The sequence below is a fragment of the Lissotriton vulgaris genome, chromosome 9, assembly GCF_964263255.1.
Source record: "Lissotriton vulgaris chromosome 9, aLisVul1.2, whole genome shotgun sequence".
Classification (NCBI taxonomy): Eukaryota; Metazoa; Chordata; class Amphibia; order Caudata; family Salamandridae; genus Lissotriton; species Lissotriton vulgaris.
In genome coordinates, this window is record NC_141697.1 from 1,129,906,228 (window position 1) to 1,129,922,657 (window position 16,430).

The 16,430-nt window shown below is 39.7% G+C and overlaps 1 protein-coding gene across 2 annotated transcripts in view; it reads left to right on the plus strand.

The window, feature by feature from the left end:
- BICD2 (BICD cargo adaptor 2) overlaps positions 1 to 13,101 on the plus strand; it is a 306,023-nt gene extending 292,922 nt beyond the window's left edge. Inside the window, exons 7-8 of one of the 2 annotated variants that reach the window (XM_086939156.1) lie at positions 7,363 to 7,573; positions 10,951 to 13,101. In XM_086939156.1, the coding sequence (XP_086795282.1) occupies positions 7,363 to 7,573; positions 10,951 to 10,956 (217 nt within the window). In that variant the 3' untranslated portion in view covers positions 10,957 to 13,101. Of the gene's footprint in view, positions 1 to 7,362; positions 7,813 to 10,950 lie in introns of those variants that run through there. The other variant, XM_086939154.1, reaches the window with a different exon arrangement.
- Positions 13,102 to 16,430: the final 3,329 nt, after the last annotated feature.

The window sequence follows — 16,430 nt, forward strand, 5'->3', positions numbered from 1 at the left end:
TGGGGGGGACCGACTGTAGAGTCATTTTACCCCAGGTGTTTGAATAGACTTACGACTCACTGCAGCCGATCTCGTAATCCCGACAATGGTGCCTGCCTCAGCACTGCCTCCATTCGTGATTGCGATTCCAACCACCGCCCGATGGGATCACGGATTGATGTGGCGCTAGAAGACTTTGGGTACGATGTAGCCCATTGATGGCTGGTCTGCTTTGTTTTGTCGTATGCACCAAGTCTGACAAATACGAGCCATGCACCCGTACACCACTGAACATTATGTACAGTTTCCACTGAGATCCCATTTTTAAAACCATTGCCTCAGCTTTTGCTGCTGAGTTTCATGTGCCTGGAAATACTCGTGTGCACATCGTGCATGTGGAAAGCCAATTACATTTTATTGTGCAGATGGCAGGCAGATGTGGAACTGGCCAGCACAACATAAACTGCTCCCTTGCCTAGGATGACGTCGCTTTTCTTGGTACCACTTTCTTCATGGTTAAAGTGGGGAAGTTTTCAATTGTGGTCATAATCCCATACACTTTCCTGTATCAGAGGTGTCATGGTGGTGCATCGCCTAGGCAGTCGACTAGTTGGGGAAACGACAGGCTTTTAATCTTTCAAGAACATGATTGGTGTCTTTTCGTTTAAACCAATGGAATTTTAAAGCAAATGCAACACATTCAGCGTGGAGTGATTGCAGGTGTTTCAACACTGATAATCCCAAACCAGCACTGAAAAATGGCGCACTGTGCCTGTAGGTCTTTTCATCAGAATCTTAATCCTGCCACTGCCTAATCTCCCACATTTCTTGGAGCCAGGATTCCTTGAAGAGCCTCAATCGATTATTTTTTTAGGTCTGGCCAAGGAAGGCTTTAGCCTTGAATCATACTGGGCATTTCAGTTAAAGGGAATTGCTTTCTTTAATGGTGGGTAAGTAGTGTTTTCTCGCTTCTCATTGACTCTTGCTTTGAAATTCATGCCTCGTGGTTGGCATGTTGAGTATTTATTTGCCCTGGTAGGATACATCATGTCCCATGTTATTGATGCACTTTGTTAAAAGAGCTGATGTCCTCATATTGGCCATTTTTAGGTCAATCTGGTTTCATGGCAGAATGTAGAAAATAGTTAGTTGTTAAACATAGATACTTTACTTAGCACAGGAAGAGACATGTGGATAATCCTTCAATAAACATGGCTCATTGAGCTAATGCTGGCCTGGGATCAGCAGGACACAAGTACAAATGCCCAAAAGGCCAACTGGCCCACCCAACCTTCAGAGGTTGGTGAATTAAGGACCCTTTAACTGAGCACTAAATAGTAGCGCCTGTTATTTTCAGCACATACAACTTGCAGATGTACGATATAAAGAGCTACTTTAAAAATAAGTTACTATTGTACTGAGAAATATACAGAATTTGTATTCTGGGTAGGAGTAAGCCTTTGGGGTTTTTTAATTGAAACCAATGTTTTCCTACTCTTTTTTCATCTTACGTTCACTGCACCGCCTCAGATTTTCAGTTCTTTTCTTTATTTACCTTTATTGATCATCTTAACCTTTTTAAGAGTCTTCTCGAAAGATCAGACAATCATATGTAAAAAGTATGCTACAGTAGTGAATTTATTACTGAACACTTAGTTTTTGTTCACTACATCTCTGGGAAAATAACTCTTAGCCCACTTAAATTGTCTATGGATGGCTTAGTGCCACTAGACACAGCACTACTATTCAAATAGGAAGCCTGACCATGATCTGTAGGCACCCAGAAAGGAGAAAGCGGTCTGATTCTGCTGCCAGGGCCCTGTGTGCAAGGCTTCTGTTCCGTGTGACTGTTACGACAACATTAAGTCGATTGAATTTGCACTTGGCCTCCAGATATATTGAGCAGAGAGAAGCTTTAATGCACAGATCATAAGGTATTGATGATTTTCAGTTTCACAGATAGTTCTTGCCGTGAACAAAGTCTTGAAACGGTGGCAAGCACATTGTAGAAACTACCTAGCACAAGGGTCTACTTTATTGTGAAATTTCTTTTGTGTTCATCCACCATCAACCAGAGAGTCACTGCATTTTTCCACTTTGTGGTGGACCATCCAAAACTACCTTTTAGCAATTGATATGTTTTAAGAACAAGTGCATTCAACTGGTAATATTTGATGTACAAGTTAAAGCCTTAGACCCTGCTCCATCATTGTTTTTTTCCCTGCTGTTTGGTCACATTTGCAAATCCAATGTATGATATGTAGTTTCAATAGAGTGCGTGTGCAACAGGCCCATATGTTTCTTGTGTAATACTGAAAGCAACATGTGCGGCTGGTGGCGTGGGACAGCCCTTGCTCTCCATGAACAGCCTGTCCAACTGTTGAAAGTCATCCAATCTCTGACCTACATTTTCTAACTTGCCCGTTGGCCAAAGTAACAGCGCAGAACAGAAGAAGGGCTAGGCCTATGTGATCCCAATAGGTCCAGTTTTTATGACTGAACACAATATGGCTGATGTCCGCCATGAGGAATCGACTTTCTCAGGATTATTTGCTCCAATCAATAGGCTACATTGCTTTTCGGACTTGTGACTGTAGCTTCTGAAATACCGCTACTTGAGCGATATCCAGCTGATTGTCGCTGTCAGAAAGACTAGCAAGTGTATAAGAAAATACATGGTTGTTAATTGGGCAGATGAACCAGTTTATAATCACAAAAAGGCTAACTGGTGGTCGAATGATCCATAAAAATAAATACAAATGTATAATCACATTACAGTTTCATAAATATAATGTATTCAAAAATAATATACAAAAGCAACTGAAACAATTAGTACATCATCGACATTAATCAGTCATAGACCTCACCAGTCAAGATGATCTTTGGAACATCAGTTTTATTAACGCTACTGGCCTCACAATATAAAGTGCAACATGCATAATAGATACTTCAGTTTAGTATCTTTAATAATAATAATAATAATGAAGAGGTTTATAAAGCGCCTGGTGACGCCATCTCGGCGTGTCCCCGCGCTATGGAGATAGGAAGCGTTCAGAAGCATAGGAGGCTCCTCTACTCAGTTGTGTATTTAAAGATTGTACAGGTGGGTTTTTAGGAGTTTTCTGAACTTGACTTCAGATCCTTCCAATCTGAGGCTAATCGGGAGTCTGTTCCAGTTACTGGCTGCTATCAGTCTGAAAGAGCGACCACCCAATTTTGCTCTTTTTACGAGTGGGATCTTCAGTAGACCCGCTCCTACTGAGCGTAGTGTTCTTGTTGGCTCATAAATGAGTACCAGGTCTTGAAGGTAGGATTGTGCTTTATGCCATATAATCCTGTGGCATATTAAGAGCGCTTTATACATCACTCTCTTTCTGACCGGAAGCCAGTGTAGCGCCGCAAGAGCTGGTTTAGAGGCTGCTCTTTTAGGAAGTCTCAGCACCATGGGGGCGGCTGTATTTTGAAGGACTTGCAATCGCCCTAAGCTTTTTTCGGTGGTGCCTAAGAGCAGAACATTTCCGTAGTCCATACGGGAAGTAACCAGTGCTTGTGTCATGGTACGTCGAGCCTCCAGCGGGAGTAAGTCTAAGGTGTGATTGAGAGTTTTTTGTATCCCAAAACACTTTCCCACTAGACGGTTGACGTGGCCCTCATAGGATAGTTTGGGATCAACCCATATTCCCAGGTTCTTTGCCTCCTTACAGGGAGTTGGCGTGGGGCCTAGGCATGTTGGCCACCAGTCCACTGTCCAGCTTGAATTGCTCCCTCCAATCACCATAACCTCCGTCTTGGAGCCGTTAAGCTTTAGACAGTGAGAGTTCGTCCATCCTGCCAAGGCCTGCATACAGGCCTTGAAGTTAGATGCCGCTGTAGCGGGAACTTGGGACAGGGAGATCAGCAGTTGGGTGTCATCGGCGTAGGAGACTAACTCCACTCCATACGCTTGCACCACTTCTGCCAAGGGGGCCATATAAAGATTAAACAAACTTGGGCTCAATGCTGAGCCCTGGGGCACCCCTTGTTCTAGCGCTATGGCAGATGATTTAAAGGAGCCCCTTTGGACCTGGAAGCTTCGGTCAGTGAGGAATGCTTTCAGCCAACTTAGCGCGGACTCAGTGACACCTGCTTTGTTTAGACACTGTAGCAAGATGGCATGAGCTACAGTGTCAAACGCCGCACTGAGGTTGAGCATTACCAGTGCCATGGTGTGTCCGGAATCCGCCCCTTGCCGCAGGGGCTCTGTTGCTCTTAAAAGGGCCGTCTCCGTAGAGAAGCCCGGTCGAAAACCTGATTGAGAGGAATGCAGGAGGTTGTTCTTCTCTAAGTGGGCCATTAGTTGTATGTTGGCCACTTTCTCTGCCACTTTGGCCAGGTACGGTAGTAAGGAGATAGGTCTTAAGTTTTCGAGAACTTCATGGCTAACATTGGGTTTCTTTTTAATGGGAAGAACTACCCCTTTCTTCCAGTCATCCGGGAGTGTTCTGGAGGCAAATGAGACCTGAAGCACATGCCTACATATAAGGTTCCAGCACCGTGATGCTCTCCCCCAACACCCGAGGTGGTGCTGGGTCCCGAGTGGAGCCAGATTTAATACCCTGGCAGATGTTGATTAGTGTCTCTGGAGGGGTACCGAAAAGACCTTTAGACAGTTCTCCACGTTACTTGCCCCCGTCTTTTCCTCAAAGTCTCGTCCACATATCATGTTGCCCGAGAAGATCGCATAGATATCTTTGACCTTTCCTGCAAAATAGTTGGCTATTCTGTTACATTCCTCGACTGAGTCATTTTCTGGTGTATTTGTGTTTACTACCAATGAGATCTCTTTGAAAATTTTGAACAATTCTCTCGAGGAGTTTTCTGCCTCCCCAATACGGTTTTTATAGTGCATGGCCTTTGTTCCTCGCAATTTAATTTTGTATTTTCTCTGTGCTTCCTTGTAAGTAGTCTTAGTTTGGGGGCAGAAGTCTATCCGCCATTTCCGCTCTAGTTTTTTACACTCTGATTTGGCAGACTGCAGCTCGGGAGTAAACCAAGGGGCAGACTTTTTACCTCGGCTTCCTATCTTCGATAGGCACATCGGGGCCGACGCATCTAGAGCATTTAGAATACGCCTCTCAAATTTGCTATTGGCGCTCTCACAGTCTGCACCTCCCGGTGGACCCCCTTGCTCTAATAGTTGATTGAAGGTGTCTTGTGAAAAGTGCTTCCATTTACGTTGTGGATAGCTGTTTTTATTCCCTCTGTGGGTATCTGTATGTGGACTGTGGATTTTAAATGGGATTAAAAAATGATCCGACCAGGGTATAGGTACGGGCTGATCCACTCCACAGTTTAGTATCTTTCTATAGTAACTGCATATGAACATGTTTTGAAGTATCTTTTACACTGTGTTTGCATTCCTACTTCTGCATGGACACTAAATATTATCTCATGAGTTTTAAACAAGCGTTCTTTTGAAAAGTGTCCTCTATGACACCTCAAACTCATGTTTTTCGTTGTCATTACTTGAAAAGGTTGTTAATGCTTCTTATGGCGAGAACCTGGAGTCCCCATGTAATCACTTGGGGGCCCCCTAGTAAGGCCAGCCACACAGTTTGAAGACCCCTGCTCCAGAACATATGCGCATGAATATGCGACTCAGGAAGACGCTATCTCGAGATCTGTCGGCAACCCCAACCCAGAAGTCCTCTCCAAGCATGAATGTTCACAGCGCTACATGAACATAACAAGACAAGCTTACCGTTTTTAAAATTAAGTGACATAGCAGCACAAAGAACGGTGTCCTAGATATCCCAATTGCAAGTCAGTAGTTTCTTCAAATCCATACATTGGATTACATTCTATGTTTCACCAACATTACCGTAAACATGTTGGTTAACTCCATCCATGCTCATGACGAGCTCAGCTCGTCATGGGGCACGGTGTTCCGGTGCTCATGATAAGCTGAGCTCGTCATGAGCCAAGGAACGCTCACACGCAGGGATAATTCCCCTGCTGTGCTGAACGTTCCACGGGAACGGGTGTGGTCATGACGAGGTCAACTCGTCATGAGCACACGAGCACTGCGCCTCATGACGAGCTGAGCTCGTCATGAGCACGGGGCGCTGTGCGTGCCCCCCGCCCCAGCACAGCGGGGAAATTACCCCCACTGTGTAGGGGTTAAGCCTCGAACATTAAACCAGCATTTAGTAATTTGCCCTCTGTCCGTTTCCTCACACCTGTCTTTTGGATTCTCATTATAAATTTATCAGACTGATTAATCTGTCAAAATGAGTCTCATAAAAGGATTTGTAAAGAAACACAATATCACCGATACCGAACAAACGTAAACACAAAGGATCATGGGCGGGGCTGGGGTCGCACGGAGATCGCGCGAGGAAGGGGGTTAATTAAATTAAAATAAATAAATAAAGATAATTAAACTTACCTTTCTGACAGCCGGGTCCTGTGTATTCTCTGCTCTCCAGGAAGAGGAAGCAGAAGCTGCAGCCAGGCTCAGCGTTGCGATTGGTCGGGATGCCGAGCAGCTAGGGGCTAACGGAGAGGCCATTTTCTCCTTGTAGGCTGCATACAGTCTACATGGAGAAACGTAAAGTGCGCATGACTGGTTTGGGCAGCCCCAGGGGGCTGACCAAACAGTCTTTGCGCACTCTGGAGTGGGCAGGCACACCACTCCTCCCCTGCTCTCAGAGCAGAGCCACCCACCCGCCCGTCCGCAACCAAACATAAAATGGTAATAACAGAAATGACCATTTTTATGTTTAGAAGCAGTTGGGCAATGCTCCTCCACCCAAGTGGAGGAGCTGCCCCTGGGCATACCTCTTGAATCGTTCCCCTTTTAATTTCCCAAAGGGAATAAAAGCTACATTACTTCTGTATCCGCGGAATCAGTGTTTGTGCAGCCAGTGGGCTGCAGTATGACATGATGTACTAACCAGGGAAGGGTCTGCACTGTTTTCTGCATCTCACTCTGGTGGGGAATACTTGAATCGATCTCTTTTCAGAGCCATGTTGGAAACCCTTGCAGTGGTTTGCATAATGTATAGCGCCTACGTGGCAAAGTGTGTCATGTAAGTGCTGCGCTTGCTCTGAGTAGTTTTCCATGCCAAGTTGCCTTGTGGATATATGTTTTGCTTTGCACGTAACATAGTCACATTCATACAAAATGCTTTTCCAAAAATTGGCACATTTGATATATTACAGTTAGAATGCAAATGTTTGTTGAAGCACTTTCTGCTAAATTAGTAATACAAATTGCCAGACTGCTGGTATTCAGAACAGAGACCTATTGAAGTTTAAGCCCTTATGTTAAGCATTGTCTGATGCAAAGCCCCCATTTTCCATTCAGAGTAAGCCTTATAATCATGTCACTTTTAATTGCAGGTGTGATGAATACGTCACACAGCTGGATGAAATGCAGCGTCAGCTGGCGGCCGCAGAAGACGAGAAGAAGACCCTGAACTCTTTACTGCGCATGGCCATCCAACAGAAGCTTGCCCTTACCCAACGACTGGAGCATCTGGAGCTTGACCACGAGCTGGCCAAAAGGGCGCGCACAAAGTCCGCGTCCAAAGCCAAGACCAGTAACCCCAGCGTAAGTCATATCCGGTCCTGTGCGGACAGGACCGAGGGGTCTGTTCTCCAAAACCCGGTGTTCTGCAGCGAGAAGTATAAGATCTATTGTGACTAGGGAATGCCAGAAGGAATTCATGTTACACATCTAACTTTTATGCTTTGAAGCCCCACTGTCTATGTAGTTGCAGTGAGTTGACTTGTCCGGTTTCTTGTTATACCAAATAATGCAACCTCTATTATTCCGGCTTGAGCTGTAACTAACACCTGCCTGTATATATCAACATGTTTTTGAGAGGTTAATAGTGGAAGGGAACTCAATTAATGACTCCCACCATTAACATTTAAGCTTTGTTGCTCTTGAATTGTTACATGTCAAACATTTAAAATTCTAGAGGTGGTGTCTTGACCAGATCTACTATATGATTATTAAAAAGTCTAATCTGTATAGCACAAATGTAATCCATCAATTTAGGCTTGTAACTAAATACAGATTTGTGATTCCCTTTTCTGCAAACGGTGGACACTGTGAATTGAGAAGTGGTGAAATGCAACTCATAAAAGTAGATGTATAACATGTAAATGCAGAACATGTTCAAACACAAAACCAAATGTACTGTACATATGTCCAATGGAGCCTCTGTTAGATTTCTCTGCAATGTCACTACGTAAAGTCCCAAAGCTATTGCTAACAATACAATTTGGAGAACAAATCTCATGTTGAACATAAGGATAAGCTTAAAAAATACATATTAATTACAAATATGTGTGCGGTCTATCTCTTTGAATACAGAAAGCGATATGAGCTTCCAGATAAAAAAAAAATAATTGGCTAACACCTCTGTCTTTATTAAATGAATAATCTGTTCAATAAACATTGGCAGGGAAACAAAATCTTGTAAGCCTGCCAGTGTACAAACTTTCCTTAATAGTAAAGATTTTGCACAAGAATGGCTTTGATATTTTGAGCAGTGGGGCACTATATGAACATTGAAAACAAAATAAGATGGCCCGCTAATTAATTTGTTGCCATATCTTGTGCTTAATAAAAAGGAAAGGGTAGCTGGAGACTTATTAAATACACATCTGTTCTAAGTGTTAGGACAAATTGAATAACCTCTGCGGAAAATTGAAAATATTGAAGAGGCTTATCCAAGGGACTGAGATTTGTGTATCTGAATAGTGCAGTGTTGTCAAAATCTCAATGCAGTTCTTCTCAGTATTAGCGATGATAGTGTTCCAGTGCTTAACAGACAATTGAGAATATTACATTAACTTATGCAAGCACATGTTTTGCAGGGCTCTACATTATAGGCACATAAAATCATCCAGCCAGTCCAGCTTACTTCTAAGAATTGTGGAAGTAGGTTAGAGTATTTTTCTAAATGTGACTGCTTCTGGACTCTTGAAAGGTCTTTCGACTATTTAATTTCAGTGTTGTCAACACTGAATAATATATATTCTAATTGGTGCCTGTATATGTGGAAAGGCGATTTGGTTAAAAAAAATGTTGCTTTACAAATTGTGGAAAAGACATTTTGAGCACAATAAGGCACATTTTTTCATAACTGTGACTTTAAAGTGCCTAAAACCAAACTATATTTTAATGTAAAGCCCTGCTTGTTTTATACTCAAAGTAATTTTATATGCTTATAGTATGAATCAAATGGATGCAAGATAGCGCTGTTTCATCTGCGAATAGTGACAATGTTTTTCAAAAGCCATTCTAATAATCCCACTGTGGGTGCCTCCCGTCTTCGCTGTAACTGGTAGTTTGTCAGCAGCTTGATCTTTGAATCTCACCGCTCTGCCTGAAAGTGGATAGGAGAAGTCACAACGACATCAGGCAGTGATAGAGCACACACAGCTCTTGCTTTTTCTGTGATTTAGTCGCTTGGATGCTCTGCAATGCTAATTCCAGCAAGAGTAAACCAAATTTAATTGGGACTGTAAGACATTGCAAATTATTTTAAATGCGTTTGTCAAGGTAAACGCATAAATTACATAAATTTAGGGTAAATAGTTACATTTTCTTTCTTGACGTGTTTGCTATAAAAAAAAAAAAACAGAATGGATTGTCTAGGTCCATTCTAACGCTTAATCTGAATACCAGCAACCATCAGGCATTCTTATTATGAGTTTTTCTCAAAGTTGAAAATAAGCCTAAACAATGCAGTTGGAAAAGCAGATCCGAGTGTATCGATTACTGCTTCACTTATGGTCAATACTCTATTCTCCTGAAGCTTGAGCTTTAATGTTACTATAAAGAAGGGTTAACAGTGTTAGAAGTTTAACTCCTTTTAACAGTTGTTTCAACCTTTTTTCTCTTGTTGATGCACAATCCTTCAAAGAAAGCCTTCATTATTCTTCTAGACACATTGCAGGCAATTGATGAATTCCTTGTTAGAGAGGTACAATTTGTCAAATTGCAGTCGTAACACATTTTTTTTACACAATGAATTGCTAAATTGTTGCTCCAATTTAAGAAGCTAATGGTAACATTCACACAATTCTTTACCTGGAGTGATGTTTTCAAATACTGACTCGGGAAACATCATAGAAAGAGGTGCATTTATTGGCCACTCATAAATTCTCCCAGAGTTTTGGCAAATCTTAGTGGTGTATAGCGGTGGTTACTATAAGATTGCTGTAAGCCTAACCACACGATATAGCAAACCCTTTGTATACTACCATCTCTCACATAATACTTTACTATCTCTAAAGAAAATTAACCTAATTAGATGAACATGTTATTAGAAAATCTGTATTGAGTTACTATATAGCAATGTAAATTAGGACGAGAATAATGTTTCAAAATGTTGATTTTTTTTATTTTTATCTTCACATTCTCTTAATTGTCATACGTGAAAGTGATTTGGGGCTTTCTTGAACTGCCATGCATGTGCTTCCACTGCATGGTGGTTTGCCAATCTTTTACTGGCAAAATTTGGATTACAGCATGGACATCTTTTTTTACGCCATCAGCTACCTCTGCAAGCGGATCCTCCTCTAGAAATGATATCTGCTGTCTGTGTCTGTCTGCATGATATACTGACCTGCATGTCTCTGGAGAACCTAAAGCTTCACTGATTTTCTCTTTTAAATACCTGTCATCACCTCTCAATCTTGACTAGCAAAGCTTTGTTCAGTACTTGTAAAGAGTTTTTCCTTCCTGCACCTGCCACTTACTGGTAATGCTATTGCAAACTTTTGGTTTATGCTTGCATTGTGCAAACAGGCTTGAACAGATCTCTGATCTACTTTTGGAAACTAACAGTTGCCTGATTTCTAAGCTGCAATGGAGCTTTTCCTGCTAAATCGGTCTTGAAATTATGACTTTGTAAGACAGAGAATAATGATCATTTGTTTTCTAATTACATTTTATTTTCCATTTTTCAGCTGTAGATTAGTTCCTGGACGTGGACTATCCATCACGTACGTTGAGTTGCTTTGCAGCTTTGTTTATTATCCCATCCAGTTTAAGATATATAGTGGTAGTATGTCCCACATAAGCGTGGAAACCACTAAAATACGCAAAATTTACAGCCTTTGCCATGTATAACCTACCACTACTTCAAAAAACGTATTTTTTCATATTTCGAAAACAAGGCTTTGCCAATAAGTGCTGCTTCAGGAAGAAACTTTGCAAGTGCTGAAGAAACCTACTTCAATTGTAGTTATCAGTGTTTGTTTCTGATCCACTATGAACACTCAAATGGGAAAGTGGGAAGGGATTTTCTTATTTTATTTCAGATATTCATTGTTTTTTTTATCTGATCATTAAACCTGTGCACTTTTGATATTTTGATATTTTATGTTGGCTTCTATAAATCTTTATGTAGAAATGTTTTATAAAATGCAGTGATTTTGTGCTAATGGTCTCCATTTTGGGAGCAGTGTTTGTGCTTGTTGGTTTCAGTATCAGCAGGCCAAATACCTTTTTTTTTTTTTGCTTTGGTCTGTGTTTCTGACATGAATAAACACAACCCAGGGCTCTGCTAAGAACATACATATGCTGTGCTTCAGCAGCTATATATATTTTTTGTTTTCATCACACAATGTTAAGTTTTATGTTTAATATTACTGATTTTAACTGCCATGTTCATTAAGAAATCCAGGGTATTCAAATTCTGGGGTTTTTCATAATGTATTATTATTCTTAGGAATAGTTCAATGTAACAAGAAGAAAACTTGACTTTGCTCTGGTTTAAACAATAACGGGCACTTGAAAAAATATTCACTACGTAGTATTACCTACAAATGCCAGAATTCCTGGGTTTTAGGAAATTACAAAGCATTATTGATTAACAGAATTTTGTACAACTGAAAAAGTTAAATTCCAAATTGGAATTGTTTCATTATTTCTTTGTTTGCTGTGCCAAATTGTGGTGCATTTAGAAAAGGAAAATTCTGAAGTTGTCAATCATAGGGTGGTCTATTTCTGCACCTTTTTTGTTCTTAATTATTGCCAGTAGTGCCTTTAATAATTTGACGGGAGTAATCCAGAATAGCTTAGTTTATGATAAATGAAAAAGCTGTTTTGGAACTTGATGAAAATAAATCAGTGAGGAGCAATAAGTGCAAAGAGAACTCCCCTTTAGCACATTTTTAATGGGATAGTCTTAATATATAGATATAGATATATATTCAAGAAATTGTAAACAATTCTGTTGGTCAATGATACTTTAACTGCAGATCATTGCAGATTCAAGGTTCAAAGAAACAATGAAAACATGTTGGGAACCAAATCGAATAGCTTTGGACTTGTAACGAACAAACGCAAGACGTATTAACACATTTGTGGTTGCAGTACAGAAGTTGTATTGGCAATATTAATATTGATATTAGCTTTGTACGGTGGCGGTCACAGATTAACCATAGTATTGTTGGCAAATGTGAAAAATAAGACAATATCTTCTCTTGCATGTTATACCTAATGTTTGTTATTTCAGGAAACAGAAACAGAATTGAGCATCAACAAGCTGTGCCTAATTGTTCTGGTGTTGTTTGTTGAAGCTAGGAGTGATTCAATTGGTACTTCGCAAAAATATACTTTTTTTTGTAAAAAGAAAAGTTGCAAATTGTATTATTGTTCATGTTTATGGGAATTAAAGATTTCTGTTTGCTGGAAGAAGCACATTATACTTCCTAGTGTGGGAACTTTTATATTTTTATTTTCTGTTGCAGTATTGATTCATAAGAAATATTGTTACATAAACATGTATTTCATCTGTACGTGGGTATTTATTTGAAATGATGTTTAAAAAAAAGTACTGTATTAAGTTTTATGTGCATTACTTTTAGTGGCGAATTGGTCTCCATTTAATGTCATATGCATGTACTCTTGCAAAGTAACCTTTACACAGAAAGTAAGCAGCGAATGCCCTTAAAATGATATAAACTGACAATTATCAATTCAAAATTGACAGCGTTATGAGGCACAAAGAGAGAAAGGTATTAATTGCAGATTAATACAAAATTGTGTTGGGAAAAGGTTTGGCTGTGTAAAGGTACTGACTTTGTCAAATTCAATAAAAAAATTAAAGACAATTCATATTCTCTATTATTTGCCTTGGAGCTTTCACATAAGTCTGTGCCTGCACAAGAAAAAGAATTATCAAAGAGCTTCTCAAGATAAGCTTTGATGCTCGTAGTGCAAGCCTGTACTTGTGAGATTGACAGATCTAGGAATGTAACATCTACCCATAGTCCAGAGATGAGTTTGGAAATTTGAAGACATCTGATATGTTTAATAAACTCTTCAATGGTATTTAAAATCATCAGGTAAGGTATTGGACAGTGTGAAAGGTAACAAGCCACATAAGCTTTATTTAGTACCTTTACCTTCTGTTGACTTTTCAAATGGCATCGCTCATCTTTCAGAAGAGTGACATACACAACAGGTCTGATGACGCATATAACGTCTTTGTAGGGGACTGTTCATTCGCATTCAGATACCTTAATGGTGTGAATAATACATTTAGGTGAGAGAGCATATTCTTCTCCAGTACGCTGTTACATGTGGGTAGATGCATCATTGTTTCCATTTGCGATTTCTAAATTACGAAAATTAGGAATCGCAATTTAGAAATCGCAAACGGCAATGCATGAAAATGTCGTAATTGTTTTAGCGATTCTGTATTTTTCCTTAATTGCGATTCACAATTTGCAAATTGCAATTAAGGAAACCCTTCCCATTCATTCCTATGGGCCAAAAGGCCCATAGGAATGAATGGGAAGGCAATCACATTTTGCAAATTCCATTTTGCGAATCGCAAAATGTGAAGGCAATTTCAAAGGTGCGGGGGGGGGTCCAAAGAACCCCTCCCTGCACCCCTGAAACTTAACTTTAAGATCCATTTACACACACATGCCCTTGGGGCATGTGTGTGTGTAAATTTAAACTTTCAAAAATGCAATTTCTGCATATTTGAAAGTTTTCAGTAATTTAGCATGAAGTTCAACTTCATGCTATTTTACCCATTCCAAATTGCGAATTCGCAATTTTAAAATAATCATGCATAGCATTTAAGTAATCTCAAATTGCGATTTCTCAAATGCAATCGCAATTTTAGAAATCTCAACATGGTTGCGATTCCTTAAATTGCGAAATGCATGATGCATTCCAAATTAGTGAATTGCATTCGCAAACGGCCGAAAAATGTGATTCGCACCGTTTGCAAATGCAATTCAGTTTGATGCATCTAGGCATTTGTGCTGGTAGGAATGAAGGTATGTGCCATGTATTGGGCGGTTTGAAGACTTAAATCTTGAATGTATATTCAAATTTGTGTACCATAGCCATTAATTTTACAATATATGACCAAGATCCCTGGAATGATGGGGCATCTCAATTTCTGCAGCAGATTTAGACACATTGTGCAGACTTTGTTAAAAATTATGCATTGTGTTGTACAGCTCAGTTTCAGATTTATAAATTAGACTGTATAAATCTATTTGCAGCACTCAAATAATAAATTGCAAGAAACATGATGTTAACCTTACTTAATATTGACATTGTATTTCCAGCATTTCAATCACTCATACATGGTGGTCATTTTATGATTGACCAAGATTCTGTGAAAAACATATAAGATATGGGACAATTTAAAATCATGAATTAGTATATAAGTGGCATAACTGGAATTTACACTCATACAGGCAATTTGCTTAATTAAAACAGTCAATACAGCAACAGAATATCTTGAAGTGTTGTCTTTTAAGTTCCCCGGGTTAGCCATTTTACAGAACCCAGAGGGAAGATCTTGTGGTTTTTAAATGTATTTGTTTCTTCTCAGGTCCATAAAACAAAAGGGTCTGCCAAGGCCACTTAGGTTCTAATTTAAAAAGCAAACATTTTGTTACTGACTTCCACCTTAAATCAAAATAGAAAAGTGTGAACTAGTTTTCTTTCTAATGAATTTACTAACCACTTTTACTATGCTTCCAAACAATAGAGTTCAAATTAAATCACTTCATGATATATCATCACTTGGATAACGGGTGCTAAATTTCTCATTGTTTAAGGAGTTAGGCATGCTTTATTTTAATGAAATGGGCTTGAAGCCTGTTAGATGAAATTAAAAATGTGTACATTTTAAACAACTGGATACAATTCTGAATTCATGAAAGGATCTAAAATACCCTTAGAATAATTAAGAAAATCTACGTTTATAATATTGAGACACATTGTTTTATACCATCAATTTCTAAATGTAAACGTCTTTTTTGTTAATTCCTCAAATACAAATAGACTGGATTGTGACAGTTATGCCCCATGGGATTTGTAGTCTCATTGGCTAGTGAGTCCACCCCTCCCACAACCTCTAAATTGGCAGAAAAGTGGCACCCCGATTCCCAGGCTCATAACGAACCCCAGAAACTATCTGGGCCTCATGCCCTTTCAAAGTAATTTAGTTTTCAAAACTTTGACTACGTAGTCAGTTTAATTATCAGGTAAATTTCCATCCACTTACAAAACTATGGATACCTATTATCCTATCCAATATTGGTCAGTTATACAAAAATAGATACTGTTAATTTCAAACCCTCTCCTAAGGGACTCTTAGTCTCTAGATTCCTGGCCCTCCCACAAGTAAACATCCAGTCGCATCCTACTAGATGCAGCATTTCTTTACTTTTTCAGATTCCCCTTGATTAGTTCATTGTAAAATTAGCCTAGTCAAAGATGTGGAGAACCCTACATATTAGAGTATGCTTACCTTCCTATTTTATTTAGCCATATTAAAGACTAGCGGTTGTATGAAGAAAAGATGTTTTACTTATTTATTTAGATGAGCTGTGATTCTCTGGATCAGCCTTGCATCTCATTTTTTAAGGAAGAGCATTATTTGAGCTGGCAGCTCAGATTGTTTCCAGAGTCTAGCTAAAACCATGTTAGGTGTTAGGATTAGTTGTGTAGGCCGTCCATTCTGGATGGCCCTTCAAAGTGCCTTGTCGCAAGACATTTATAAAAAATAGGCTATGTCAGGGATGGGGGCCCCTTCTGGGACTTTGTTCCATAGTTCTTGAGTTCCTCATGCCATGGTGTGTGATAAATCTCAGGTGCCTTTTTGCTACACCATTACATCCTTGAGGTCTTGGAGTGGGGAATAACCATGGAAACTATGTTTGCACACAGATTCCCACATATTTTCCCTTATTCCAGGTCCTTATCCCCATTCCACATTTCAGCATTTGTTCCTGCCACAATGTTCACAGAGGTAAGAAATCAGAAGTGTTATTCCTGCATGACTTGTATTCCAGATTCAGAATAATGATCAATGTGTTAGCTAGTTAACACCAGTTATAGGAAAGTCTGATGGTAAAAAGTGTAGTCCCTCTTACCTTTGTGTGTTGCAATCTCTAAATGCTCCAAT